The sequence below is a fragment of the Mustela putorius genome, unplaced genomic scaffold (genome assembly GCF_011764305.1).
Source record: "Mustela putorius furo isolate JIRA1106 unplaced genomic scaffold, ASM1176430v1.1 tig00000139_pilon_pilon_pilon, whole genome shotgun sequence".
Lineage (NCBI taxonomy): Eukaryota > Metazoa > Chordata > Mammalia > Carnivora > Mustelidae > Mustela > Mustela putorius.
In genome coordinates, this window is record NW_025421293.1 from 13,965,167 (window position 1) to 13,992,549 (window position 27,383).

At 55.9% G+C, this 27,383-nt stretch overlaps 3 protein-coding genes across 6 annotated transcripts in view; 2 read left to right on the forward strand and 1 right to left on the reverse strand.

Moving 5' to 3' along the window:
• Window positions 1-44: 44 nt before the first annotated feature.
• On the reverse strand, window positions 45-10,819 carry NUDT1 (nudix hydrolase 1). Of its 2 annotated transcripts, none has more exons than XM_004776346.3 (4): window positions 10,698-10,819; window positions 9,071-9,239; window positions 587-732; window positions 45-336 (listed from the first exon to the last, which is right to left on the reverse strand). In XM_004776346.3, the coding sequence occupies exons 2-4, from the start codon at window positions 9,220-9,222 to the stop codon at window positions 164-166; spliced, it is 471 nt and encodes a 156-aa protein (XP_004776403.1). In that variant the 5' UTR covers window positions 9,223-9,239; window positions 10,698-10,819; the 3' UTR covers window positions 45-163. The 2 variants fall into 2 exon arrangements, with proteins under 2 accessions (XP_004776403.1, XP_044931113.1); XM_045075178.1 differs by having other exon boundaries at window positions 10,703-10,775.
• MRM2 (mitochondrial rRNA methyltransferase 2) lies at window positions 10,785-16,175 on the forward strand. Its single transcript, XM_004776344.3, has 3 exons — window positions 10,785-10,863; window positions 12,767-13,056; window positions 15,002-16,175. The coding sequence occupies exons 1-3, from the start codon at window positions 10,856-10,858 to the stop codon at window positions 15,442-15,444; spliced, it is 741 nt and encodes a 246-aa protein (XP_004776401.1). The 5' UTR covers window positions 10,785-10,855; the 3' UTR covers window positions 15,445-16,175.
• Window positions 16,176-16,959: 784 nt separating this feature from the next.
• Window positions 16,960-27,383, forward strand: part of MAD1L1 (mitotic arrest deficient 1 like 1) — a 313,129-nt gene continuing 302,705 nt past the window's right edge. The window contains exons 1-4 of one of the 3 annotated variants that reach the window (XM_013047748.2): window positions 16,960-17,197; window positions 19,483-19,642; window positions 22,594-22,734; window positions 24,732-24,911. In XM_013047748.2, the coding sequence (XP_012903202.1) occupies window positions 19,493-19,642; window positions 22,594-22,734; window positions 24,732-24,911 (471 nt within the window). In that variant the 5' untranslated portion in view covers window positions 16,960-17,197; window positions 19,483-19,492. The other 2 variants (XM_004776342.3, XM_004776343.3) reach the window with 2 other exon arrangements.

Below are 27,383 nucleotides of genomic sequence, written 5' to 3' on the forward strand. Positions count from 1 at the left end.
CCTGAGGATGGACCTGGGTTGGCCGTACCAGGGTCTGCAAGGAGTGTGGAAAAGGCAAAGGGTCTTTATTTTCGCCTCCACCCACCTCACCCCACCCCTGCCTTGGGGCTCTGAGCAGGTGATGAGGGTCCTGTAGCCTGCAGGGGCCAGGGTTCTCCTTCCTTTACAGCTTGTCCACCTCGCGGAGCGTGTAGTCCAGGATGGTGTTGGGACCCTGGAACCTGAAGTACCCCTGGAATTTCTTCTTCTGAAGCAGAAGGGGAAACCAGTAGCTGTCATCGGGCCACATGTCCGCAAAGGGGATCTGGTCTAGCTGGAACCACTGAGGGCGCATTTCTGTAGCGGGTGGAAAGGAAAGAGTGCGCATGTTCCACCTGGGCTGCAGCTGCCCCTCGGTGAGCAATCCCCATGCACATCTGTGAGGAACTGGACACGCTCTGGGGTTCAGTCCTCCCAGCTGTGTCCCTGTGTGGAAGAGGAACGGGGCTTAGAGTTGGGTGCTGGCGCAGCGCCTGCCTCCCGGGACCTGGACCTGGCTTCCCCTTGCCCGCTGGGGTAGGGAGAAGGGACGGACTCCCACACTCACCGTCGCTCTCCATGGGCGTCCCCTGGACACTCTCTGTGCAGAAAATGTGCACGTCCATCAGCTCAGGCTCACCCACGAACTCAAACACGATGTGGCCCACCTTGTGAAGCGTGTTCACAGTCAGACCACTCTCCTCCTGTAGCTCCCTGCAGGTGGGGTTGGTGGCTATTACAGCGAGGCGCTGGGGGGATGTGGAGGAGCAGGGGGGCGGGGGGGGTGCAACCGGAACATGCGAGCACTTCCTGACCTGGCAGGACTTGACAGTTAATCTGGGGACTGTTTAAATCCTGATTCTGTTAAGAGGTTCTGGTTCAGGGCAGACAGGTCAACCCAGTTCAACAGCCCACGAGCTGCGGGGCAGCCCAGACCCGGCCGAGCTCAGCTGCTTGGGGGCCATGTGGGGGCAGGCGGCAGAACTGGGACCCTCCTACCCTGTCCAGCTCCTGCTGTTCCCGTGGGCTGGCAACAGCCACGCAGATGCTTTCTGTGGGCCGTAGGCTCCAGGCACCTGGGCCTGGAACCCGAAGATCCCCTCTGCTCATGCCCATGCTCAGAAAGCACAGGATCACACACAGGTTCCCGTGGTCTCCCGAGGAGGCACCCCAACCCTCCAGCTGGCTCCCCCGCAGCTGATCACAGGGGACCCACCCCCCACCCCAGCACAAGTGTGAGGCACGACAGCAGAACCAGGCTGCCCCCGAATGTTCTGATGCTGGCCTGTTTCACAGTATCCCCAGACCACATGTTCGTGGCAGACAATGTGGCCAGCACCCCTGGACACCTCCCCAGAAGGAGCACTTGTGACCAGTACTGTGTAATCTCTGGGCTGTCTCCCTCATGTATGCCTTTACACGCCTGCAGACACGATGCATGTGCTCGTGCCCACAACTCACGCGGGAGCAGAGCAGCCCCTACACTTCCCGAAGCTTGGCCAGTTTCCCAACCAGTGCGGGTCCCTAGATGGTAACAGTGGCCGGCTGACCGGTTACAAGGCCCCGGCGAGGAGTCGCTTTGCATGCACGCCTTGAGCCGCTCACGTCTGCCCAGCTAGTGGCTCCACTGCCTCCTTCACTCGTGGTCCAGCAGCCAGCGCTTCCTGGAAGCTCCATACTTGGGACTTGTGGGCTCTCCAGGCTGTGGCAGCAGTGGGGCTCTGTCTGTTCCTTCTTGGGGGAGTCTCGGTTCCCTCCTGCCCTGTATTTATTTGTTTCTGTAAGTGTTCTCATTATGCCTGACCGTTTATAGTTGTATGCAATGAAGGTTGTTTATTTTCCTTAAGCTTTGATCTCTGGGTTCTGTTAGGGACACAATGCATAATTGCTTCCTGTACTGGAATGAGAAGCCAGGGAAGCTGCTTTGCTCACTAAACACAGACACACACACGTGGGGTCTCAGTGCTCAGATTCCAACAGACACCTTCCTCCGCGCAGCACCTACCCCGAGCTCCCGGGAAGGCCTGTGGGGGCGTCATGGCAGCCGGCTGCCACTGAAGACCAGGCCCGAGTGGTTCTGAAAGCTGGAATTTATTCACTGCCACGGCTAATTAAAACTAGACTTGACCTAAAAACATGAATATGTGTCTTCACTTGGGGGTGCAAATAGCTCCCCAATTCAAAGTCCTGGCTCCCCGTGGGGCCTCCCCCAGCACTCCGGCAGCAGGCTGGTGGGCCTCATTTTGAAGAACCTCGCCTAGTGATTTTGTGTTTTGACTAGTTTTGGCTAATCTTCCCCGAATACACAGCAGTGCATGAAATATCAGTAACCTCACTTCACAGGCTGGGATAATTAGCAGGGATGACAATTTCAGTTTTGCTAGAGTGTCAGATTGTATGCTCAGCTCTCCAGATGGCAGAGAACAGGGTGAGTCATGCGTTAAACAAAATGACAGCAGCCAAGTCTCTGGGTGGGTGTGGGGGTCCCCGTAGCCCCTCCTGAGGTTCTCTGAACATGGTGCTCTGCCATCATGCTGGGGGCGTCTGGTATGATGGCCAGAGAGATGGGACCTCTCCACCCAGAGAGATCGGCCCCCTCCAGGGCCCAAACCTGACTCTGACAGGTCCCCAAGTGCCTGGAACCTACACCCCCTTCCCCCTAAGAATGTTGCATCTTTGCTGCTAACACAGCTGCTTCCCCAGGGATGATGGCTTATGTGGCCACCCCAGGTCTGCGGTGAGGAAACCTGTGCCCTGCTCTGGGATCTGTAAGGGCATAAGGGGAGCATGGTGGACAAGGCATGGGCCAGGCTCCCTGTAGAGACCATCCCCACTCCTGCCAGCAGCCCAGACAGCTGTCATGGCCCAGGGTTGATGCTGGAGTTGGTCATCCCTGTGGCCTGTGGGGCCCTGAGCACTAAAAATGGACTAGAGTGCCAGTGGGCCCCTCCCTCTCAACCACAGGGATAGGGGCACAATTCTCCATTGTCAGAGAGGTCCTGACCTCTGGCTCTATCCTGGGCACTGGGCTGGTACCCCAGTGGCCCTGGGGAGAGGAGCTGGGATTCCTGGAGAGGGCGCCTCAGAGCTGACCCCAAGTCCAGGAGCCAGTGTGGGGCCGTGCAGCCCGCTGGGTGGACTGTGTGGGGCCAAACTTCTTCCTTCAGCCTCAGGGTAGGCCTGCTGCTGCTTTCATGAAGAATGTCTGTGGCACCATGGCCCGGCCCTCTGCTTCTGAGCATGGGAACCATGCCTGCTCTGTGGCCAAGGAGGATGTCCTCCGGAGCAGGTCCTCCAGGGGGAGCATGCTGCCTGCAGGGGCACGATGTGCCCTTGTGGACACCAGGGGGCAGCCGGGAGGAAGCGCCCTCCAGGGCCCCACTCATTGGATGAGGCCTCCAGAGTGTGAAAGATTCCAAGCCTTTGAGGACAACGGGCACCTTTAGAACATGGCTGTGAGTGAGCCTGACAATAAAAGTTCGCTGACTCCATGAGGGATGTAACCTCTGGTGAGGCCAGGACAGAGCGACAAGTTCAGGGCCACGGCGGCCTCTGTGGTCAAGCGAGTGTCTGGAGGGCAGACGCCAGGGCCCAGCACAGCAGCTCAGTTACCCATCTGGCTGCGGACACCTCTGTGTGGCACTGGGTTACAGTGGCACAGGAAATGGACATCAGGCTCCATGTCATGTTGCCCTGTGATTATGCCAGAGGGGGGCTACAGGCAGTGGAAGATGTGGTCTCCTTAACAGAAGATGCTGTGGCAGCCAGACATCGGGATGGATGAATCTTGATCTCTGTCTTCACTGCACCCCAAAATCCATCCCAAGATGGAGCGGCGGCTTTCTAACACTCCTGAACATTCCAGAAGAAAACTTAGGGCAATGTGTCCTTAAGCTTGGGATAGGCAAAGATTTCTTTAAAAGAATGTAGAAATGCTGCCTTGTAAAGAAAAAGCTGTAGCCGGGATCCCATTAAGAGAAGACTTGAGCTCATCGAGGTATCATTAAGAACAAAGAGGCAAGCCATGGAGAGGAGACCGGCAGGGGGCTGCACGTGGCCGGGGGAAGACTGTGAGCCGGAGGGCATCTCGACAGAACGGCCGAACACAGAACAGCAAAGAGAACAAAGATCGGAAAAAACTGAACAAAATATCCAGGGTGTGGGACAGCCAGGAAACAGGAACCACGCGTAACAGGAACACCGGCGGGAGGAGAGAGAGAAGGACAAGAAGACATGACTGGGAATGTTCTCGAATTAATGTCAGACACCAAAGTACAGGTCCTGGATCTCAGCAGACCAAATATGATGAAAGTCAGACATGTTACCTTCAAAGTGTAATAAATCAAAGATAAAGAAAAGACCCAGGGCGCCTAGGGGCTCAGTTGGCTGAGTGCCTGACTCTTGATTTCAGCTCAGGTCATGATCTCAGGGTTTTGGGACTGAGCCCTGCATTGGGCTCCTTGCTCGGTGTGGAGTCTGCTTGGGATTTTCTCTCTCCCTCTGCCTCTCTCCCCACTCACATACATACCCTCTAAGATAAAGCAAATAAAATCTAAAAAAAAAAAAAAAAAAAAAATATTAAAAGAAAAAAGTCCTGAAAGGAGCCAGAGGCAGAAAGCACCTGCCCCAGAGAGGAACAGGGTAGGACTCACCTCTGACTCCTGAGACGCAGGGTGGGCAAGACGGGAAGTAGGCCAGCTAGAGTTCGGAGAAAAAACAAAACCCACCAGCCTAGAATTCTGTACTCCCCTTCCCTTTGAAAGGGAAGGTGAAATACAGACTTTCTTAAAGAAAAATGGAGGGACTCTTATTACCAGCACACTTGCCTGCTAAGAAATACGAGAACAAATTCTTAGAAGGAAAGGGATAGATCAGACCTCGCAGCTGCACAGAGAATGCAAGAGCGTGGAAGGAGTAGGTGAAGTCAAGATCAAACAGTTTAATTTTTTTAAAAAAAGATTTTATTCATGGGGCGCCTGGGTGGCTCAGTGGGTTAAGCCTCTGCCTTCGGCTCAGGTCGTGATCTCGGGGTCCTGGGATCGAGCCCCGCACCGGGCTCTCTGCTCAGCAGGGAGCCTGCTTCCCTTCCTCTCTCTCTGCCTGCCTCTCTGACTACCTGTGATCTCTGTCTGTCAAAAAAAAAAAAAAAAATCTTAAAAAAAAAAAGATTTTATTTATTTGAGAGAGAGAAAGCAAGAGAGTGAGAGCATGAGCTGGGGAGGGGGGCAGAGGCAGAGGCAGAAGCAGGCTCCCTGCTGAGTAAGGAGCCTGACATGGGATTCTATCCCAGGACCCTGAGATCATGACCTGAGCCAAAGGCAGACGGTTAGCTTAACTGCTGAAAGGTCTGAGCCACTCAGGCTCCCCAAGGTGAAACAGTTTTAACTCTTAACTGATGTTAACAGGTATCCATTTGCTCAAAGTAACAGGATGTATCTCCTTCTACCCTGTGTGTGCACCACCCACATGCCTACATAAAGGGAACGGCCACAAGGATACCAGGCTGGGGGCTGGAGTTGGGATGTCTGTTGTCAGGAGGCAGGCAAACTGCCCATGGGACGGGACAGCGCCTGGATTAGCTGTAAATTCTGGGGCAAGTAGCAGAACAGTCACATAAGGAGAGCTGACCTGCTAAAAAAAGAGATGGATGGACTCCTAGAAGGTGCTCAGTTAACACCACAAAACCAAGAAAAGGAGAGGAAGACAAAAACAGGAACTCAGACCAAGGGTTCAGATATGAACCCAACCGTAGGAGTCTCTACTTGGAACATCAATGGACCACACGCTCCCGTGGAAGGCAGATGGTCGGAGGGGATCAGAAAGCAAGACCACCTGTCTGCACGGAACCACGTGGATAGAAAGATTACAGGCATGAAGGATAAAATGATAAAGATTAAAAAATACAGATCAAAAGTAAGTGGAGAAAAACATACCATGTGAACTAATGAAAGCAGGAATATCCGCCTGGATTTCAGGCGTCGGGAATAACGATGGGTATTATGTGTGGGTAAAGCGGCCGCTTCTCCACGATACAATCTTTAACATGCACGCATGTGCCTCAAAAGAGAGTCAAACGACAGCAGGCAAAAACTAACAGAACTCCAAGGAGAAATAGATGAATCCACCATCCTCGTGCGAGACTTCAAGCAGGAAATCAGTAAGGATGTGGAAGTGTATAAAGAACGACAAATCCTTAAGAATAAGACAGGCAGGGGTGCCTGGGTGGCTCGGTGGGTTAAGCCTCTGCCTTCGGCTCAGGTCATGATCTCAGGGTCCCGGGATCGAGCCCCACATCTGGCTCTCTGTTCAGCGGGGGGCCTGTCCCCTTCCCCCCACCACCTGCTTCTCTGTCTGCCTACTTGTGATCTCTGTCAAATAAATAAATTCTTAAAAAAAAAAAAAGGCAACCCAGTTTTTAAAAAATGGGCAAAAGATTGAGGCAGACAGTTCACAAAGACCAGACATCCAAGTGGCCCACGGACACGGACCAGGTGCACCAGTTCAAGCCCTCGGGGCAAACACAAGGTCTTGGAGACCTGGGTCCCTCCAGAGCAGCTGAAATCAGAGAAAGTACCTGTTGCTGATTGCACCTCTGGCGGAGCTCCTGCTCCGGGTCGTGAGCAGGACTCGGGGCTCTGCATGCCCCGCCCTGGGGAGCAGCCACCAGAAAAGCTGACATGGCACAGGTAACCTGGGACTGCTGATGGCGGTGCCCCTGGTGGCTGCCACCTGGGAACAGCCAGGGCCCAGGCACAGGACAGAGACGGCGGACACGGCTGGTGTGTGAGCTGCAGAAATGCACAGGGGCACCTGGTGGCACACACCAGGGCGCATATGCGTCACTGCACTCTTGGGACATTTTAGAACAGACCGAATCTTTGACTGTGACAGAGGCCAGCGGAGAGGTGGCCCTTTCCATCTCCTGATCGCTGTGCTGGCCACATGATGGGCCCATTTCTCAAGTGTTCCTGGTGAAGATGGGTGTAGGCGGACTTCAGGACCAGTGTGGTTCATGGAGCTTTGGGGTGTGGGGATGGCAGGGAAAGGAATCATTAGCTGTGAGGGTCAGTGGGGTCACCTGCCGAGATGGGAAGTTTGTGGTGGGTGAGCAGCCAGGCGAGGAGGGAGGATGAGCTGGGGGCATCTGAGGGGCAGTGGCGGGAGAAGGGTGTGGCTGGACCCCAGGGGGCTCTAGGGGTGACACACGAGGCTGGTTTAATGGTACCGGACGCTTTAAAGGGACCTCACGCATGAGTGCCAGACAGAGACCCCGATGCAGTTTCAGGAAGGCTGCCTGGGGGTCATGTGGAGAATGGACTCAGGAGGGAGAGGGCAGAGCGGGGAGTCCAGGTGGGAAGGGGAGGTCTGGGTGTGACAGCAGCAGGAGGCCGACCGAGAGGGATTCAAATTCCATCCCGGGGACAGAGAGCATGTCCTGCTTCATCTCCAGGAAACATTTCCTGCCTGATCCCACACCTGCCCTGCAGGAAGGCCACCATCACACTCAGTACTGAGGATCTGGGGTGAGTGAGGCTTTGTTACGTATGTGCCTCGATCAGGAAATGCGGAACATAGAGAGGGCAGAAGGGAAAGGCCCTAAGAAATCAGAGGCCTGGAAGTTTGCTTGCTTGTCTCCAGGACGGCAGAGAATGGAGGTGAAGCTGTCTGTACCCCACGAGGCCCACGGTGCACACCTCTGCATGGTCCTGCCCCTCCAGCCTCTGGGCATCTGTGGTGCTACTTTCCACCTGCCACCTGCTTGGACCAAACGTCAGGTCCTTTGGGAATTTTCCCTTTTGCCTGGTTATCTGCCCAGGCTCTTTATTCTGGATGCCCCAGACTACTGGGTGTCCACTAGGCCCACTCTCCACACACGTCCTCATGAACCCGGCAGCCAGGCTAGATGAGAGCTCGGCAGGGTGGGTCGGGACCTGTTCCCGTGTCCTGGCACTGAGCAGAGCCCTAAAGATCGGTGACCCGGTGAACAGTCTCAGCAGAACAAAGACATTTGGGTGGTTGGCAGAACGCCCACTGGCACCCCCTGGTTGTCCAGATTCCATGCCATTTCTTCTGCAGCCCAGCCCACCTCCGGGGCAGCTCACAGGCCCAGATGCCAGAGTGTCAGCAGACTGGGCTCTGTCCCTGCTGTGCCGTCCCCAGGCAGGATCGGTCACATGGCCTTGCACTTGCCAAGACCAATGACACCCTGTGGCATGCTGGGTCCTGGACCCATGACGGGGAGGTGCATGCCATGGACAGTGCAGCCATGGCTTTTCACACTGGGCTGTGGGCCAGCCATACACCGTGAAGTCTGCTTGGTGACCGGCGATCAAAGGAAGAACAGGACAGGACATGTGTTCATGCCCCGTTACTGGTGGGAGCACTGCTGCTCAGGGGTTGTCATGTTTAGAAAACCCTGAACTCGAGAACCACCAGGCTGTAGTGCCTGTAGCCTTCTTCCCTTCCAGGAGCCTCACTGGTATGCATGTGGGGTTCTGTTCCCTGCCCAGGGAAAGCAGCCTTAATTAAGGTTGCCAGCTTTCTTCAGAATAACATCCTAATGGTGAAGGCTTGTGTAGTGCTTGGTGACATTTACACACAATTTCATTTTATCTGCACATGCCTATGAGGAGAAAGAAGGGCAAAGGCTTGAAATCGGAGAGCTGTGTGATCGCAGACAAGCTGCTTGGCCTCTCTGGGCTTTGCTTCCCGCCCTTGGGTAGTGTTGAGGATTAAGGGAGTCTGTGCATGTGCTTGAAAAGGCTGAGACAGAAAGGCTCATCATTGGCTCCCCTGAACAGACCAAGACGTCCAGAGTTGGACCAGCCCCATAGCTAGAAGAAGCTGCAGCCTTAAGCCACTCCCAGCGACCCAAGCAACACAGAGCACACACATGGCACTTGCTGCCCTTCCACACCCTTTGCGAGAAGCAGGAGATGTTCCTGTCATTCCCATTCCGCAGATGAAAGAATGGAGGTCCAAGGGCTCGGTCAGGAGCTCCAGCCTATCCCCTCGGGAGCTGGTGGTGTGGTCAGGCCCACCCTTCCCTCACCTTTTGGCCCCGTCCTCCATGGTCTCTCCGTCTTGAACTTTGCCCCCGAAGCCATTCCAGCGGCCGACCCCGAAGCCTCTCTTCTTCATGCCCAAGAGCACTCGCTGAGGCTGCAGCACCAGCACCAAGGTGTAGAGCCTGGAAGTGCCCATGGTCCCCTGGAGAGCCCCTGAGGAAGGCAAGAGGGCTGGGTCAGCCTGACCTGGGTGCAGAGGGGGTGGGATGGAGGCCAGGGCCCGGGTGAAATGGGAATGTGCCGTGGAAGGGAGGGAGGGGAAGCCTACTAAGTCATCTCCCAGCCCTCCCCCACATGCTCACCTCTGAACAAGTGGGCTTCCGGGCTAGAAAGGGGCTTGGCCCCGCGAAGCCAGCAGCAACAGTGGCCAGGCCCCCAGCATGAGGTGGCCTTGTCAACCCCTCCTCCGCCTGAGCACAGAAGCTGGAGGGCGGTCCACCCCCGGGTGCCAACATCACCATGCAGGTTAGCCCGTGGCCTTTTCACCAGTGGGGACTTCTTCTGGCCTATGGGGATCTGCCTTCTGCCCCTCAGCAGTAGCTGACCTGCAGAGTCCCAGGGAGTGCGTAGCTCCTGAAGGCACAGAGCCCCCCCAGGAAGGCTGGTTCACCCTCCAGCCTGTGACAACCATTGCTGCTCTGGGATCTTGTACTGGAACCACAAGGGGCCCCCTTCTGCTCTAGTAGGGGAGCATGGTCCTGAGGAAAACTGTGACTGCTGGAGATATGGTGGAGAGCCAAGAGCAGGTCCCCTGTCCATGCAGCCCCAGTGCAGCCTGGGGCCCACTGAACACAAGTGTCTCCCCCTGGGGTCCACGCTGGATGAGGAGCAGGAGTAGGGATCCTTTTGGGAAGTTTCCGTGTCCCCCAAGGCACTTTCAGCTGGGTCTGGCGTTGCGGGTGGGTCTCTATGCCTGCGTACTTTGTCGTGATGTTCATGAGCTCTGGCCCAGAGCCCTGGCTTCCCAGTGAACTATGTTGGTGACGAAGAGGATCCTGGGAGCGTCAGCGACCACTTAGGAAGCACTCACTATGCGCGTCTCAAAAAGTATTCATTTAACAAACCCAACAACTCCGTGAGCTAAGACTTGCTTTCTCCATTTCCAGAGGAAGAAGTGGAAGCTGAGAGGCAGAGTGGGCTCAAAGGGCAGACTCGATGCCCCAGTCTGGGTCTAGCTCCGCCGGTGCACAGATACCGGAAGAAGCCGCTGGAGTCCTTGGAGAGGGGCTGGGAGGCTGTCGCAGATGGGGCGGCCCTATCTGTTAGCCGTGGGGTCCCAGTCTAGTCACTGTAGACGGAGGCCCCTTCCCAGGGCTCTCAACGGTGATATCCGCTATCCGCAGAGCCCCAGGCCGGCCTTACACAGCGCGGGGGCTTGGGACATCAGGTCCTCGGGCTGCGAGACCGCGCAGTCCGGGATCCACTCCTCCGACCTCTGCTCACCTGGCCCCCCGCCCCCCTCCCCCCAGGTCCCCGAGCCCTGCCCTCTTCTACCCGGTCCTGCTATCACCCGGCCCCGCCCGCCCCTTCCCCTCTCCCAGGTCCCACGAGTCCCCCAAGGTTCCCGATCACTAGGCCCCGCCCCCGCGCCTTCCCCTCTCCTCAGCTCACCAGACCCGGGCTCTGCTCCCGGGCTCTCGGATCCCTGTTCTTCCAACCCGCGTTCCGCGCGCGCTTTCGGAACCCGGGCGCTGCTTCCGGGGGCGTGGCCTCGGGCCGGAAGTGATGCAGCTACTTCCGGCGCGGGCGGCCGCGGCTGGTCTGCAGCAATGGCTCGGTGAGTGAGATTGGAAGGTTGGTGCGGCTGTGCGCGCAGCCGGCATTTACGGAGCGCCTGTTGCAAGCGTGAGGCGGGGAGGAGGAGCGGCCAGGGACGCGTCCCGGGTTCCCGCGGCGGAAACGGGGCGCGGACGCGGGCATCCCCGGCGAAGTGCCTAGGAGCGGACTTCCAATATGAAGCCAGTATTCGGACGGCTCCCAAGGAGTGGCGGGCGGGCGGAGGGGGCAGGTGAGGGGGCGCTGCAGGTGGAGGGTGGGGAAAGAGTTGGGGGCAGGTGAGGGGGCGCTGCTGATGTAGGGTGGGGAGAGCGGACAGGGCAGGTGAGGGGGACGGTGGAGGCTGGAGGGTGGGGAAAGAGTTGGGGGCAGGTGGGGAGACGCTGCAAGTGGAGGTGAAGCTTGCGAAGGGCACATCAGGTCTGAAGGCTGTGAGGGCTCCCACGAGTGGCCATTGTGCTGAACCCCAGACGTGGGTGGGCGCTGGAGGTCAGCTGGCAAATCTGCAGGTCTAGGTGGGTGTGACTCGTTTCCAGCCTTTCCCCCAATTGTGGAAGTTGGTTCTGGGGCCCAGGACTGCTCTGTGCTCCTCTCAGGAGACCCCTTAACGCTCTTTGAAGGCAGCAGTTGCAGTTGGTGTGTCCTGATCTTGCCAGGATGCTTTGGTTGTTGAGGGGGCTTTGGCCTGGAGCCATGGGGATGATGGTAGGCTCTTTCCATCAGAAACGTGGATGCAGAATTTAGAAATATAGAAATATGTAATATGAAATATAGAAATATGAAATGTGTAGGGTGGTGCTGTGAGTTCACTAGGGGACGTCAGGGGAGCTCCTGGCAGTGGATAAGCTGTTAAAAACTTGACTTTGCCAAAGAGACTTGGAAATGGTCCTTCACCTGGTCACACAGGTAGAGTTCAGCTGCATAAGGTGGTGTGACCGGTAAGGCCCTGTGTTGGCCTCTGCAACCATGGAGCTAAGTGAGGTCAGGGCCTGTCCTCGGGGGTTCTCTCGCAGTCCCACAGAGCCCAAGGGAAAGTTGTACTGGGCAAGGAGGAGTTACTGTCGTTGGTATTAACAGTAGTATTAACCAGGGCAGGAATAACGTTGGTTGACACAAAGTGACTATCAGTGATGTTCGAGTCTTCCTTCTGAAGTCCACGAGTGGAAGACGGTTCTTCCCTACAAGGTGACGACTGCTGTGCTGGCTTGCTTGGGTGCTGTGAGAAAGCAACCCAGGCCGGGCGGCTGGAACGGCATGGACTTCCGCCTCTCAGTGCTGGGGGCTGCAGGCCCAGGTCAAGCTGTGGGCAGGGCTGGTTTCTCCTGAGGCCCCTCTCCTTGGCCTGTAGATGGCTGCCTTCCCCTGTGTCTCCACCTGCAGTCTTTCCTATGTGCATGTGTGTCCCTTTTTTTTTTTTTTAAAGATTTTTATTTATTTATTGAGAGAGAGGTAGTGAGAGAGAGCATGAGCGAGGAGAAATCAGAGGGAGAAGCAGACTCCCCATGGAGCTGGGAGCCCGATGCCGGACTTGATCCTAGGACTCCGGGATCATGACCTGAGCCGAAGGCAGTCGTCCAACCAACTGAGCCACCCAGGCGTCCCACGTGTGTCCCTTTTTTAATGAAGACACCAGTCATACTGGATTCGGACCTGTATGGTCTCATTTTAACCGAACCACCTCTTTAAAGATCATTTCTATTTTGAGGTACTGGGGTTAGGACTTTAACACATGCATTTGGGGAGGGACTCAGTTCACCCCATTCCACCTGCTTTTGGGTTGGGTAGCTTGCCAAGTATTCTCCCCCCTCGGGCCTGCAGGCACCGTCTCTAAAAACATATGGTTTGAACCAGGGAGCCTCCTGTCCGTGTGATGCCAACCCGTTTGCTCCCTTTTTCTCCATGAGGTCCTGGAAGCTGATAGGTACGACCCTTCGGTGTCAAAGGTTTCATGCTGCCAGGAGTCACTGCAAGGGTCGGACCGGGGCTGAGCACCTGTGGCTGACGCGCCATTTTAAGGACCCATTCGTGAAGGCTGCGAAGGTGGAGAGTTACCGGTGCCGAAGTGCCTTCAAGCTCCTGGAGGTGGACGACAGGCATAAGATCCTGCGGCCTGGCCTCCGGGTGTTAGACTGTGGGGCGGCCCCCGGGGCCTGGAGCCAGGTGGCCGTGCAGAGGGTCAACGCTGCGGGCACAGGTAAGGCCCCTGACCACCCTGGGTCAGCAGGCGTGAGCCAGCTGCCCTCCACCAGAGAATTTGGGGGTGGTCAAGCCACTTGGTGGCTTGTTTGGTAGTAAGAAGGGTGAAAGTAGAACACTGATGTTTTTGAAACGACGGACACGGTAGAAGGCTCTAGTGCAGGTTTAAAACACCTTAAATCGCACCATGTTTGTGCGTACATCAGTGCGTCGGCGTGCCCCCTTCCAGAGTTTGCTTTTGCACACATAACTATATATGTATGTTTTCTCTAAAAAAACATTAGTATCCCACATCCATAATCTTCTTGCTGATTTGGAGCCCTAATGGAGGTGGGTTTTTTCACCTACTGATACACTGACATCTTTCTGCAACAGTATAGCTGAATCAACCCCAGGGGTTCCCAGGCCCTGGTCCTCGAAGCCCAGGGGTTCCCCACAGTCCCGCTGGGGCTGCTCTAGGAGCACCCGCCGCTGGTGCTCTGGGTTTTCCCCTCCAGCTTGGCCTGAGGGACTCTGCTGTTGCCGTTTTTTATTTTAGGATATTGTCAAAGATTTTCTATATGAAAATGGTTCCCCTGGCTAATCAATGGGGATCCTATACCCTCAGTTTAGAAAACCACGTTGTCCCTTCAAATGCTTGTGCAGAGCTCCAGAGGACTGCTGTCTGGCACTGCTTGGCCAGCCTCCCCTTGGGCACCAGCGTGCCTCCCAGGTCTTCTGCTAGTGTGTTTCCCTCCCTCTCTTTTCCTGCTGTAAAATCGGAGGCTGCCACCATCCCTGGCATTCTGTGAACTAGGCCGATTGACAAGGGCCGCTGTCACACATTGTCCTACTGAAGATTGGGGTTCAGAGGAGTTTGCTGGTCTACTGAAAGCAGAGGCTGGGAGTGCCGCTCCCTGCATTCACGTCTAAGATCCAGCCTCGTTACTGTGATGGGATGCCTGCAGGGGCTCTAGAACAGGTGGGAAAAAATGTTTTTAGCTCAATAAATATTGCCTGAGTGAAGGAATTTGTGTCAGAGACTTCAGTTCCTTTTCCTACCACTGAGCCTACCCACAGATCCAACAAGTGATTTCAGTGCTTCCCATCCCTGTAATTGCTCTTCAGGAGAAGGATAAAGATGGCCAAGTTTAACCTACAGGAAGACGTGTGGATAAAATGATTGGGTTTCTTTTCTTCCCAGAAGAAAATCCCAAGCCATTTGTCTCTAGTGGACCCCTCCCCGCCAGGTTATAACACATGGGATATGAGATGTAGAATGTCCTCCTTTCCAGGGATGAAAATGGTATTTTCTCCTTTGAAAAATGTACTCTACAAAGTACCTGACTTCCAGTCTTTACATAAAGTAAAACACACGTTACCCCGCCATGGAATAGCCTCTGCTAAGCAGACGGAACCAGCAAGTCTATGATGCACCCTGAACTGGTGCCCCCTGCTCCCCGTGGGTGCTGGCAGAGTGGGGGCCCTCGCTGGTGTGGGAGAGGGCCTCCGACGGGGACACCTGGGCCGTGAGGGGGGAGACCCACTTCTGGGAGCTGCTGTCCCGCAGGCAGGAGGGGGTCCTGCTTGGGGCGGGTGAAACAGTGGCATCTTTATTGCGCCATCAGTGCCGCTGAAACCTGTGCGAGGGTTTGGGTTCTGTACCTTGACTTCCTGTCTCTGTACCCCTTTCTTGGCTTGTTTCTGGTAGCTTCTGCATTGAAAGCAGTTGGGTTAAGCTGGAGAGCGGATGTGTTGACTGCAGAGGTAGTAGATATATTAGGGCCTCTCTTTGCGCTATGTCTGTGTAGATGGAGAGAGCTGAGGAAGGGCCTTGAGTCTACTCTCTTGAGTTTGCTCCTGTCCTTCGTCCTGACTTCCTGACCTTTTATTTCCATTTTTCTCTTTGTATTTCTGAGGGATGGTTCAGGATGTAAATAATGGACTCACTTTCTCTTCTTTAGATCCCAGTGCTCCCGTTGGCTTTGTGCTTGGGGTTGATCTTCTTCACGTGTTCCCCCTGGAAGGAGCAACTTTCTTGTGCCCCGCTGATGTGACTGACCCAAGAACCCTCCAGAGAATCCGAGAACTGCTTCCTGGAGGGAGAGCAGATGTGATTCTGAGTGACATGGCACCCAATGCCACAGGGATCCGCAGCCTGGATCACGACAGGCTCATTGGCTTGTGCTCGTCCCTTCTGGACCTCACTCCAGATGTCCTGGAGCCTGGCGGAACATTCCTTTGCAAAACGTGGGCTGGAAGTCAGAGCCTGGCATTACGGAAGCGACTGACAGGGCAGTTCCAGAACACCAGGACAGTGAAACCCAGAGCCAGCAGGAAGGAGTCGGCAGAGGTGTACCTCTTGGCCACACAGTACCAAAGAGGGAAGGATTTTGCAGAGGACTGAGAGTTTCTTCCATCATTTCTGAGCCTTGTTCACTGCAAGTGTCATCTGAGCTCTTGCCAGGAGTGTGGCAGGAGGGCGGGGAGTGGATTCAGGGCTTGACTGGGGATGCAGGAGGCACGATAAGTGGATCTTTGTTTGAAGCCAAAAAGGTACAACAAAACAATATTTGCTGGCCGGGATGTACCATCAGAAACCGTCTCTAGGATGTGATTCGTGAGGCGGAGAGGAAAGGATGAAAGGACAGTGGCAAGGTGCTGGCAGCACACTTGGGCCTTGGTGTGGCCTTCATGTAACTGTCACATCACAGAGAAAGTCTCCACCCCTGCCCCTGGACTGACTGACTGCAGCAGTCAGTCTTCTCCTTGTCATTTTGCTTATATAGTGCTAAGTGTGCAGACCTCAACTTTCAAGCTGGGGATTAATCTCCACCACTCTGGTGGATGATATGTTAATCCCATCTTCAAGTAGCGGGAGTTCCCCTGCGGTTAGGGAAGGCATTTGGTGTGAGTTACCCATGGGGTGGATGTGCTTTGTTTTGTTCCTGGAATCCTGGGGGGGTCCCCAAGACTGGCAGTGGCCCGAGCAAGCAACCATGTAGTGTGTTCATCTATTTCCTTCTACTCTCTTCCAGGAACTCAATGAGGCTTTACAGAACAATGTAGACTGTGCGATTTTAATGGATTTCCATGCTTTTAAGTTTGTTTTTATAAAAATTGGTTTCTCCAAAGCCATTTCCTGGAGGCGTGCTCATCCCTCATGAAGAGTGTATTGACTCTATCACTGATTAAATCTCAGGGATGGAAAATACCCATAATCTCCGTGAGGGCCCGAGATCTCAGTCTAGCACTCTGAAGTGGCTGAAAGCCGGATTTAGCATTTTTCCATTATATTTGGTGGTGGTCAGTTATGTCTGAGACTCCCCTGTCCTACCCCCAGCACTTCCCCTGTTCCCATCCTATTTCACACCCTGGGGGGCATTGCAGATCTTCCAGACCCTGGGGGGTATGCACACCCTCCAGAGCCCCGGGGGTGGGGGTGGGGGGAGCATATCCTTCAGACTCTGACCTTTGGGGCACAGTGCAGACCCTGCAGACCCCCTGGGGGGTGCATACCCTTCAGACTCTGGGGGGGGTGTCAGACCTTTGGGGTGCAGTAGACCCTCCAGACCCTGGGCGGGTGGTTGGTGCAGATCCTCGGGTGCTCCGTCAGGGTGGGGGCTGACAGGGAGGAGGAGGTTCAGGAAGGACGATGACCCCCGTTACTAGACGAGGGTCTCTGGCTGTAGGAGCTCAGAGGGCCCTGGGAGGATAGCCTAGCAGCAGAGTATTTTGCTTTGCCAACGAGCCCAGAGAAAAGTAAAGATGTATTAATTCAAATCAGTAGTGCAGCAAAATTTTAGGAGTTGTCAAGAGCAGGAAAGTTTGGCCTGAGGAGGCCACCGTTGGGCGGTGCTATTCCACACAATACGGTGAGAGGCCACCGTCCCAAGGGATGTCCGTCCCACTGCGGGGGGCGGGCTCCCCGATCGGCCCGCTGGCTAGCCTGTGGTGAGAGTCCTCCGGGCGAGGTCTCCCGGGGGCCGGCGGCTCCGGGGCGCTCACGGGGCTCCCAGGACTCAGTGGTGCGCGGACCTGGGTCTTTACGGCGCGTCCTGCCCAAGTCTCGCGAGAGCACGGCGGCAGGTCTCGCGATTCGCGGGCGCGGGCGCCGAGGAGGGAGATCTGAGCGGCGGCGGCGATCGCCCGGGTCTGAGGTTAGCTCCCTGGCGCCGGGGTACACGGTGGGCGCAGGTGGGCGCCGGTGGGTGGTGGGCCGGGGCAGGGGCCGGGGCCGGGGGACGCGCTGGACGCGGGCGCTGTCCCATTTTCCTGCCTGTTGGCCTCCTCCCCGCCGCGCTCGGTCCCTCGGAGCGGGGCCGGGGTCCCAGTCGGCTTCTCGTGGCGGGGAGCCGGGTGAGGGGCCGGGACCGGTGTCAGAGCGGGGCCAGAGCGGGGCCGGGTTCCGAGTCGGCTTCTTTGGTGGTGGGGGCCCGGACCGGGATCAGAGTCGGACCGGGACCGGGGTCGGAGCGGTACCGACTTCTCTGGTGGCGGGGAGCGGGGCGGGGGCGGGGGCCGGGACCGGAACCGGCACCGGAGCGGGGTCGGCTTCTCTGGTGGCGGGGAGCGGTGCGAGGGGCCGGGACCGGGACCGGAGCGGGGTCGGAGCGGAGCGGGTGTCCCAGTCGGCTTCTCTGGTGGCGGGGAGCGGGGCGGGGACGGGGCCGGGACTGGGGTCGGAGCGGGGTCGGAGGGGGGCTGCGGTTCGAGCCGTCTGCTTTGGTGGTGGGGAGAGGAGCGGAGGTCGGAGCGGGGCAGACCCCGACTCGGCGCCTGGGGTCTGGCGGAGCCGGCCCTGTGCCCGGAGTTGCCAGTGGTGGCAGAAGTACTGGTTCGGTGCCCAGGCGGAGAAGGGCCGCTGACAGGCAGCGTGCTCTGCGCGCGCAGCCCAGGGGTTGTGATTTCCCGGGGCTTGGGTTTCTGTGGTTGGGTTGCTGAAGATTGGAGTCTGTGGCATAAAGAGGATGGAGTTTGAGCTGCTGCCTAATCGCGTGCCTTGTGCAGCGGCTTAGTTCCAGGCAGTTGAAAACCTGTGTGTGCTCTTCATTCCAGTGGATTACATGCATCAGTTCTTACAGGGGATGGCCTGTCCGGAGCAGAACATGGTGGCTAAGTTTCCCATTAGGGGATGGAGAGTATGGCCCCAGTCTAACCTGAGGAACAAAGGGGTTTGCCTTCTGGAGCAGACCTGTGCTATCTCCTGCCGCTTGGGCCTGTATCTGCCAGGCTTTCAGCACTCAGTGCTTGTCCTGTTCTGTCTCCCAGCCCGTTTTTCACTGACAGTGTGATTGAGAAGTGGTTAAGACAGGTGTATTGTCCAGGATGCAAACGTGGCCTACAGAGAAGGGCTCTGTTCTCCTCGAACAGGAATTCAGAGTCAAACTAAGATTCCTCACTTTCTTCCTTTGGGGTGTTGGCTGGGAGGCATTTTCAGTCTAATATTTGGGAAAGTCCAGGGTGCCTGTGTGGCTCAGTCAAACGGCGGCCTTCGGCTCAGGTCACGATCCCAGGGTCCTGGGATGGAGCCTCGCATCAGACTCTCTGCTCAGTGGAGAGCTTGCTTTTCCCTCTCCCTCTGTCTGCTGCTCTGCCTACTTGTGCTCTATCTTTCTGTGAAATAAATAAATAAAATCTTTTAAAAAATCCTTAGGATAGTCTGTGTGAGCAGGCCTTTTACCTAAGTGGAATGTGGTATGTACCTGTAGGAATTAATACCTTTGCTCATTAACTGTACCTGGGATGTTACCCACCCGTTGGTGGGTGGGCGGCCGTCAGGCCATGGTCAGTACAGGTTTGGGGATGTGGGTTCTTTTTATTTTATTTTAATTATTTATTAGAGAGCAAGAGAGTGAGCACAAGTGGGGACAAGCAGTTTTCCCTCTGAGTAGGGAGCCTGATACGGGGCTGTATCCCAGAACTCTGGGATCATGACCTGAGCTGAAGGCATATGCTTAAGCATGCCCTGGGGGTGCCCCACAGATGCTGGTTCTTTGCTGTTGTTCATGCTCTCTCCTCCATGCCCTGGCTTGCGCAGTCCAGTACACACTGGACTTTAGACGTAGACCTGGGTTCCAGTCTGTTCTGTAACTTTCTGAAGTGCCACTTTCATGATGTGTGAAATATGTGTGGAAAGACCTAGTTGGCCCGTTGTGCTGCCTGAGATGTCCTGTGTGGAGTTACAGGCAGAGTGATGAACCGTGTGCCAGTCGCAGCCCTGCCATCTGGACATGTATGCTGGACACTCGTCCTCGTGGCATCCTTGCCAAGTGGCTCTCAAATTTACAGATGAGTCTTGGCTGCCAGCTAACTGCAAACATGTGCTTATTTACAGTAGGGTCGTGTAAGGACTCAGAGAGAGCCCTGGGAGAGTGGGGCTGTTGGTAGAGCTCATGGTGCCTGCAGAGGCTCACGGTCACCCCTCCCTGTCTTCCTCCAAAAGCAAAGTGGCCATGGATGACCTGGGGGAAAACACCACTGTGCTGTCCACGCTGCGGTCTTTGAACAACTTCATCTCTCAGCGGGTGGAGGCTGGGTCTGGCCTGGATGCTGTCACCTCCGCCCCAGGTTCTCTGCAGACACAGTATCAGCAGAGCATGCAGGTGCGTGCCCTGGGGTGCGGGGTGGGGTATGTGTGTGTCTCTGGGTGGAAGGTGTATGCCCTGGGATGCGGGGGGTGGTCTCTGGGTGGAAGATGGGTGCTGTAGGGTGTGGGGGGGGTCCTCTGGGTGGAAGGTGTGTGCCCTGGCAGTTCCTTTTCCAGCAGGAAGTACTTGTGAGTGCCTTGTATGGGGGAGTGTTCTCTGGGTAGAAGGCACCTGACCTTGGCGGGGGCCTGTTCAGGTGCCAGGTAGTTCAGGTGAGTGTCCTCCACGTGGATGGGTCTCCAAGTAAAGAGAAAGACTGGGTGTGTCTGTTGGCAGATCTTGGCTTCCCTCTGCCAGGATGTGCCTTTTATAGTTTTGCTGTAAGAAGTCTTATTTTACTTTATTTAGCGTTCTTAGCAATGCTTGCTGTAGACCCATTAAAGAGGGGCCAGGTCTCCTGGAGGACTTGAGCTTCCACAGACTTGTGGGGTCAGTCTCACGGGGACAGGGGTCACTGGGGCCACATGAGGAGGGGGTGGTGTGTGCCGCCTGGCCCTGGCCCCTGCCAGTCTGCATCACTGCCGTGTCAGGCAGGTGCTGTCCCCTGCTTCTGCAGCGGGAGCTGGTCCTTGCTAATGGCCTGGGACAGAGACAGTGGTGTCCTGTGGCTCTGAGAGCCCTGAGGAGGCCCAGGCAACCTGTGCTTAAACAAATGCTCCTGTGTTTGTGTGCATGTGTTTGCTGAATAATTGAGTGATTTTTGTTTGTTTAGTGGACAGTTACTCACTGCCATTTTTTCCTAGAGAATTTTTTATTCCAAAGTTGGATTTTTTAACGTTTGTTTTTGGTGTCAAAGCACTTTTTGGAAATGACGGTGGTATTTGTTTTTTTTTGTTGTTGTTGTTGTTTGTTTTTTGTTTTTTGTGTTTTCTTGACTCTTGCTCACAGGAAAAATAAGTTGACAACTTTAGTCTAAAAAATTGTTACAGTTTTGTTGATGCAAATGTCTGGAAACTTCTGGCCGATCTATCAGAACTATAGGATTTAGAATTTCAGAGGCCCATTTCTCACTAAGCTAGTGCTGTGGAAGGCCGCCCCTGTGTGGGGGATCCTTAGGTGGATGCCCTAGGCAGAGTGAGCTGGTCAGAGTCTTATAGCTGCAGGACCGGTTGGGGGCCCTGATCTAGCCCTGTGCTGTCCCCACACTTCCAGCAGCGGTTTTGTGCCCTACCCAGCCGCCCCAGACAGCAGGTGAGGGAACTGAAAACCAGCAGGTCTGCAGAGTCTGGCAGTCCCCGCCCCCTGCCCTTTTTCTATGCTCCTGTTTCTCTGGGAAAGGGTTTATAGTCTGGCTGTGCTGCATGTCGGCACGTGTGGAGCTGGAGCGGGTGGCCAGCACCAGTGCCAGGAGTTATGAGGTTGGTTTAAATAGAAACGTGTTTCAGTTACTGTCCTTCAAATGCAGTCCCTGTGCCAGGAAGATGTGGCCACGGACCCGTCTCTCTGGGGCTCCTGGCAGTTGTGCAGTAGTGCCCACGGGAGCTGGGGGCCACCATCCTTTGGAGAGGCTGGGCCCTTGCTGCACGCTGAGATAGGGAGGCCAGTCAATGTGGCAGAGGGTGGGCTTCGGAACCCCCACACTTCAGCCGCTGTGAACTGAAATGAGAGAAAATGTTAGAGGATAAAGGAAGTGTGGACTCAGGCCCTTGAAGAGTATGTGAGGGGTTGGGTAGAGCAGATGCCTTTCGTCTGGCCTGGGACTTCTCAGCCTCGGTACTGCTGACATTTGGGGCTGGAGAATGCTTTGTTTGGCAGGACTTGCTTCTGCCTTATAGGATGTTAGGAGACATCCCTGACCTCTGCCCACTGGAGGCTGGTAGCAAATACTGGCTCTCACCCCCTCTTTTGACAGTCAGCAGTGTCTCCAGATGTCGCCAAATGTCCCTGGTGGGACTGAGAACCTCTCGCTGTAGTCAAGTGTTTCTCAAGCTGCAGTGTGCCTGAGAGTCCCCGAGACTCTGTGTGGAAGGAAGTGCCTGGTTGGGCATCTGTGGGGTGCAGCCTGAGCTTCGGCCTTTCTTTCTACTGCCCGGGAGCTGCTGTGTTAGTAGCCATGCCTGGAACGGTCAGGCTGTGGTCCATATGCAGATGAGGCCTTGGCACACTCACTGGTTCCGTGAAACTGTTTGGTGTGTCTTCTGAGGCCCTTCCAGGCTGGACGTCACCTTTATGTATCGACCCTGCATGCCAGCCCAACTTCTAAGATGGCTCTTAAGTCCCTGGTGCCTGGTGGACCACACTTTCTCCCACTAAAATGGTTTCGTGGCAGCAGGATTTTGCCAACATGTTAGCCTGAAGATGGTGGGCCTGACTTACTCAGAGCAGGAGAGGGAGTCTACATATGGGGGTTCTCCCTTGCTGGTTTTGGAGGTGGAGAGGGCCACATGGCAAGAGATGTGGGTGGTCTCTGGGAGCTGATAGCAGCCTGGGGCTGATAGCAAGGAAGCGGCACCTTAGTCCTCCTGTGTGTGGAAGAGGATCCCAAGGTCCAGGGGAGTTTGGAGCCTGGCCACCCTATTGATTTTAGCTGTGAAACCCTGATCAGACAACCTGGCCGGTGTGCCTGGCCTTCTGCTCATAGACCCTGACTGATAACAGGGGGTTTTAGCTGCTAAGTTTGTGGTAATTTGTTACACGGCAATAGGAGACTAACATGACCTTTTTTCTAGAATGAGCCTACACACTGTCATCTTAGAGCCTACCATTTTTTCCTGTTGTTATTTCCTCTTTGTCTACTGCTTGCTCCCATCCACTTTCCAGCGAAGGGCCCCGCATCCACCCTTCTTCCCCAAGGCTGAGTATGGGCCTTGTTGGCGGCAGGAGCTCAGTGTGAGTGTTGGACAAGCCGCTCCCCTAGTTGGCACAGCTGCTGAGGGTTCTCTTTCCCCCGGGTGTGACCTGGTCAGCTGGAGGAACGAGCGGAGCGGATCCGTTCCAAGTCCCAGGTGGTCCAGGTGGAGCGGGAGAAGATGCAGATGGAGCTGAGCCACAAGAGAGCACGAGTGGAGCTGGAGCGGGCGGCCAGCACCAGTGCCAGGTGCTACGAGGTGGGTGCGAGCAGGTGGCCCCGGTGTTGGGGCGTCGTGCACGGTGCCTGCCAGGCCATAAGGCAGGTGAGCCTACTGGCTGGGAGCCTGGATGCTCTGCCTCTGGGCTACTGGGGCTGCCTTGTTAGGCCACAGATACCAGCTATGCTTGATGTCCTTGAGGGTGCAGAGCGCAGGGGATGGCTGTCCACCACGTGTGCCCGGCCAGGACATGCCTCTCTGCTGGGCTGCCTGTTCTCCCTTCTACCCCCGCCCCACCCAAAGAATTGGGGTGTAAACCCAGCAGAAATACCAGGTACTGCAGCATGACAGGCTTAGAAAGTCATGGGGTTGTGTCATCCCAAGTCCAGGCCAGACCAATCTTGCTCACGTGGTCATAGGGCCTCAGAGCCAGGATCTCCAGTCTTGGGGGTACTTTCTCTTGTCCCCAGCTCACCCAAGGCAAACTGGGCAAGTGCCACCCCCATTACCTAGGGAATGTGCTTGGTTTCTACTGAGGTCGTAAATCCCTTCCTTCGGTTTGATCAACAGCACTTTGCCAGAGGTTTTCAATAAGTGCTCATGATCTGTGGAAATGCTGCCAAGACTCGGGCAAAGCGTTGGACCAGCAAGTCTCTGACCTGCTTACGCTTTCCCCAGCTGTAGATGTTTGGCCTCATTCTGGCCTTATGTGGCATGTTTGTGTGCTTTCCTGGTCCTGTAAAAATAGCGATGTCTTCAGGGATGTGAAGCTAACTGGGTATATTTGACCCTAATATGCAGGCTTCTGGCTGTGGTGTGCCATGTGGGTCTAGTAGCCCAGGAACATGGCCTGTGAGTGGGTCCTGTGGCCTTGGCATTGCACCCAGGCCTTCCTCTTAAGATGGGGCTTTAGTTCATGTTCTGGGTCATCTAAGGAAGGATAGTCCCGTAGGAAGTGGTGGGAAGGGACAGGCTGTGGGAATCTTGCTGCTCTTGAAGGTGCATTATTAGGGCTGCGGGTGGCACCAGGGGCCATTAGATGGTAGGGATAGGGGGTATTGCCCTTGCTCTCAGGCAGACAGCAGGGTGGAGCTATTGGAATTCTCCTGTGCCATTAGTCCTCCAAGGGCAAGACCGGTCTGGGCTGTCCTTGGTCTCCAGGGTGCAGTGCAGGCCGTGGCACCTTATATGTGCTCAGAATACGTTGGAATGAGTTGGAGGAGTGGATCCTTGTGTGGTTGTTGGAAGTCTTTTCTTGGGGAAATCGAAGGGTGCAGGGCTGAGTTAATCCCAGGTCCTCGAGGAGCTTTCCCTTCCCACCCACAGACATGGCTGAATGTGACCCGGAACCATGTGAGCCGATGGCTTTCAAATTGTCCCTTTGAGCCTTAGACATCTATCATGGTTTTTCAGGGCCTGCCAGTTTGGCTGTGGGTGGGGATCTCAGAACCTCTCAGATGGAGACATTTTGGTTGTTGTCTGAGGTCTAGGGACCTGCAGGGACTGCCCCCTGCATACTTGGGACGGGCAGTCTGAATAGAGATGTTAGGTTCCTCTCTGGGGTGGGTTGCTCAGGGCCCTGCATTGTGGAAAGAAGCCAGACTTGCAGTTCCCTCGAGCGGGCCATGTCCGTCTGCGTTCATTCAGCATTTCTTGGTGCCCGGCTGGAGAGGCCTGGTCCGAGCACCGGCTCGGGTGTGCGGAGGGGTCTCCTGCTGCACCGCCTCCCAGGGAGAGGCCAGGGGTCAGCAGCATCAGGTGCCCAGTCGGTGGTCCCTTTGCTTCTGGGGATGAGGGTGAGCTCCTAAGTGGCTGACTGCCGACTCCCTAGACCCCCACCCCCGCCCCGTCCCACCCGGGTCCATCAGAGGGAGAATGAAGAGTCTCAGTTTTGGGGCTGCCTTCCCAGTATCAGACGGTCTGCAGGAGAGGATGTGCCTGGAGACCTCAGCTCTCGTGGTGTGAGCGGGGCCTCCTGCATGACTGGCACCAGGGTCGGGGGGTCTCTGTCCTGCTCACTCTCTCCGCTCTGGCAGCGCGAGGTGGACCGCAACCAGGAGCTGTTGACGCGCATTCGGCAGCTGCAGGAGCGGGAGGCTGAGGCGGAGGAGAAGATGAAGGAGCAGCTGGAGCGCCATAGGCTGTGTGAGCAGAGCCTGGCCGCTGCCGGCCAGAAGCTGCGGGAGAAGGAGGACGGCCTTGCTGCGGCCGGGGAGGTGAGGGCTGTCCCGCAACAGGGGCGTTTCTGGGGGGAGGGGCGTGGGTACCCTGGGGTGCTGGGCACAGTCTTCTGCCTCCTTGCCTTTTGTGCGCAGTGTTCCGGTCGTCGTAATCCTAGTAAAAATACTCATTTTCCGGGGCACCTGGGGCACATCTCCCTTCGGCTCAGGTCATGATCTCAGGGTCCCAGGATTGAGTCCTGAGTTGGGCTCCCTGCTTGGTGGGGAGCCTGCTTCTCCCTCTGCCCTTTCCCCTGCCCATACTCCTGCTCTCTCCCCGCTCCCTCAAAAAAAAGTGAACCCAACTTGTTTTCCACTCTGTGGCCTTCATAAATCAAACACCTAGCATTTCATCATTTAAAAACTTGCCCCACGTTTTCTCAGCATATCCTGGTAAATGAACATACGAGCACATGTAGCAGGTAGCTTTTGGCTTCTGTTACTGATTTTGACGTATTCCCAGGAGTGGGGTTCTGGGTCTCTAGGGACAGTGTCTGGCTTTTGCTACCAGTTGCTGTGTGGTCCTGGCAGTGTTGTTGAGGGCTCTGGTTTCCCTGTGGCCTTACCTGTCATGGATGGTGGTATCTTCTGGAAATACTTGTATTCCCCACCCCCCCTTTCCGAAGATGTAAGTGTCACCCCTGGATTTGCATTTCTTTGATTATTAGCAGGTGTGTTAGTATTTGAGAACGTCTTTGAAGCCAGCACACAGAGGAACTGTAGTCCTTACTGTCTTTACCAGTTGAAGGTTGTATAAATTTTAGAAACAGAGCCCAAACACTGCTGCTGGTGGAGCTTGGACTCTCCTGACCTTCCCTGTCCCTCTGCTGTGGCGCTGCGGATCACAGGTGCAGTGAGGAAAACGATGAAGAGCTGCCTGGGGAGGGAGCAGGGCACGGGATCATTGGTATTCTGTCTCTGCGTGCTTTTCTCTACTTGATAGATCTCGGGAAGCAGGCTGCAGGTTATTTTTGCCTTGGCAATGCTGGGGAGCATGTTAAGGTTGTTCCTACATCTGTCTTCTGATGTGGATGTTGGCAGGAGAGGAGCTGTGATCAGCCTCAAGACAAGTCCCCGTGTCACCCTTGGCTTGCCTCGGCTGTGTTCTAGAGGCTGGTCTGGGGCCCACGGGGGAAGGCAGGGCCTGTGCTCTGTTCAGTGAAGAGCGAGGTGGTGGGGTGGGCCCTTGCCACACAGGTTGCAAAGAGGATGAGAGAGGGCTCCAGGGTGGGGAGATGGCGGCCAGTTGGGACAGAGGACCGTAAATTTTGTTTCTGTTTCTTTGTACCTTCTTGGAGAAGCCTTCCCTGGTGACTCCATCGTCACCGCCCCCACATACTCTCTCTCTCCACCTAGCCTGGCTCGTGTGCTCGTCACTGGGAAGTCCTCTTGCTGACCGCCGGGCTTCCCTACAGCCGGGTACTGTGTGTGGCCGGCCGTCTGACTCTGTGTCCTGCGCAGCGCCTGGTGTCCAGGATGTGTTAATTAGATTCCCGAAGACTTCTCAAAGGCTGTTTTCCTAGTCAGATGTAGTTTCTGTGATGCCCAGGTTGATGGGCATCCTTGGAACAGAGCAGACCATGCAGATGGATGGAGTGCAGGAAGTGGACGGCCTGTGTCGGCCTCCCCTGGGGAATGTGGTTCCTGGGTTGGCATGGGCCCCTGGGTCAGGTGAGAGCGGGTCAGGCCTCCTTGTTGGCAGGGGTGCCCTGGAACTGCAGGGAGTTTGCTGGACCAGGTCCCTGTCCTCCACTCTGGGAGGTTATTTATAGGGACGTTTCTAAGTGGGCTTCCCTGGTGGTCTGGTTGGTGAGCTGGCTTCCCCTGGGAAAGCCACAGACAGAGAACAATCACCAGATGGTCACTAGGAGGTCACCTGGTGAGGGTATGTCTGATGCAAGGGTGGCAGGTCTGTCCCTAAAAGTCCTGAAGCTTGGCCCTGGGCCAGCCTCCCCAGCCCCAGCTTTCTGGCCAAGAGCATGCCTGCACTTTCCCCAAGGGTGAATGTCTGGCCCCGTTCTTGCCCTCTGTTTGAGAGTATGAGGTTCGCAGGGCGTTCCCGTGGCCCCTACGTCCTGAAGATGGCCTCAGTCCCCTGCTTCTGATGTCTTGGCAGGCCCTGGCTGTGGTTCACGGGGAGTGTTTTATCTGGGGTGGGGGTATGGTAGGGGCTCATTCGGGGCGGAGAGGCCAGGGCATGTGTGGAGGGAGACCCACACAAGCACATTGGACATAAGTGAGGATCCCAAGTGACAGACGTCACGGGGCACAAGGCTGTCTCGGCAGGCAGTCCATCACTGAGACCCAGTGGTTTCCCATTTGCTTGAGGGAAAGTGAGGCAGGCTGCAGGCCGGATACTCTGGGACTGGATTGAGGGGTGGTGTCTCCTCCCAGGTCGCATTTTGTAAAGGAGAAGGTGGCTTGGTCCCTGCCCGCTGGAGGGGGTGGCCAGTGCAGGCTCTTTCGAAG

Coding starts and splice junctions, on each gene's coding strand:
- NUDT1 (XM_004776346.3), bottom strand. CDS start 9,222: ATGGGCACTTCCAGGCTCTACACCTTGGTGCTGGTGCTGCAGCCTCAG. Junction 733..9,070: donor ATGGAGGACGGGGCCAAAAG/GTGAGGGAAGGG, acceptor CCCCACCTGCAG/GGAGCTACAGGAGGAGAGTG. Junction 337..586: donor GACGCCCATGGAGAGCGACG/GTGAGTGTGGGA, acceptor CACCCGCTACAG/AAATGCGCCCTCAGTGGTTC.
- MRM2 (XM_004776344.3), top strand. Junction 13,057..15,001: donor GGTCAACGCTGCGGGCACAG/GTAAGGCCCCTG, acceptor TCTCTTCTTTAG/ATCCCAGTGCTCCCGTTGGC.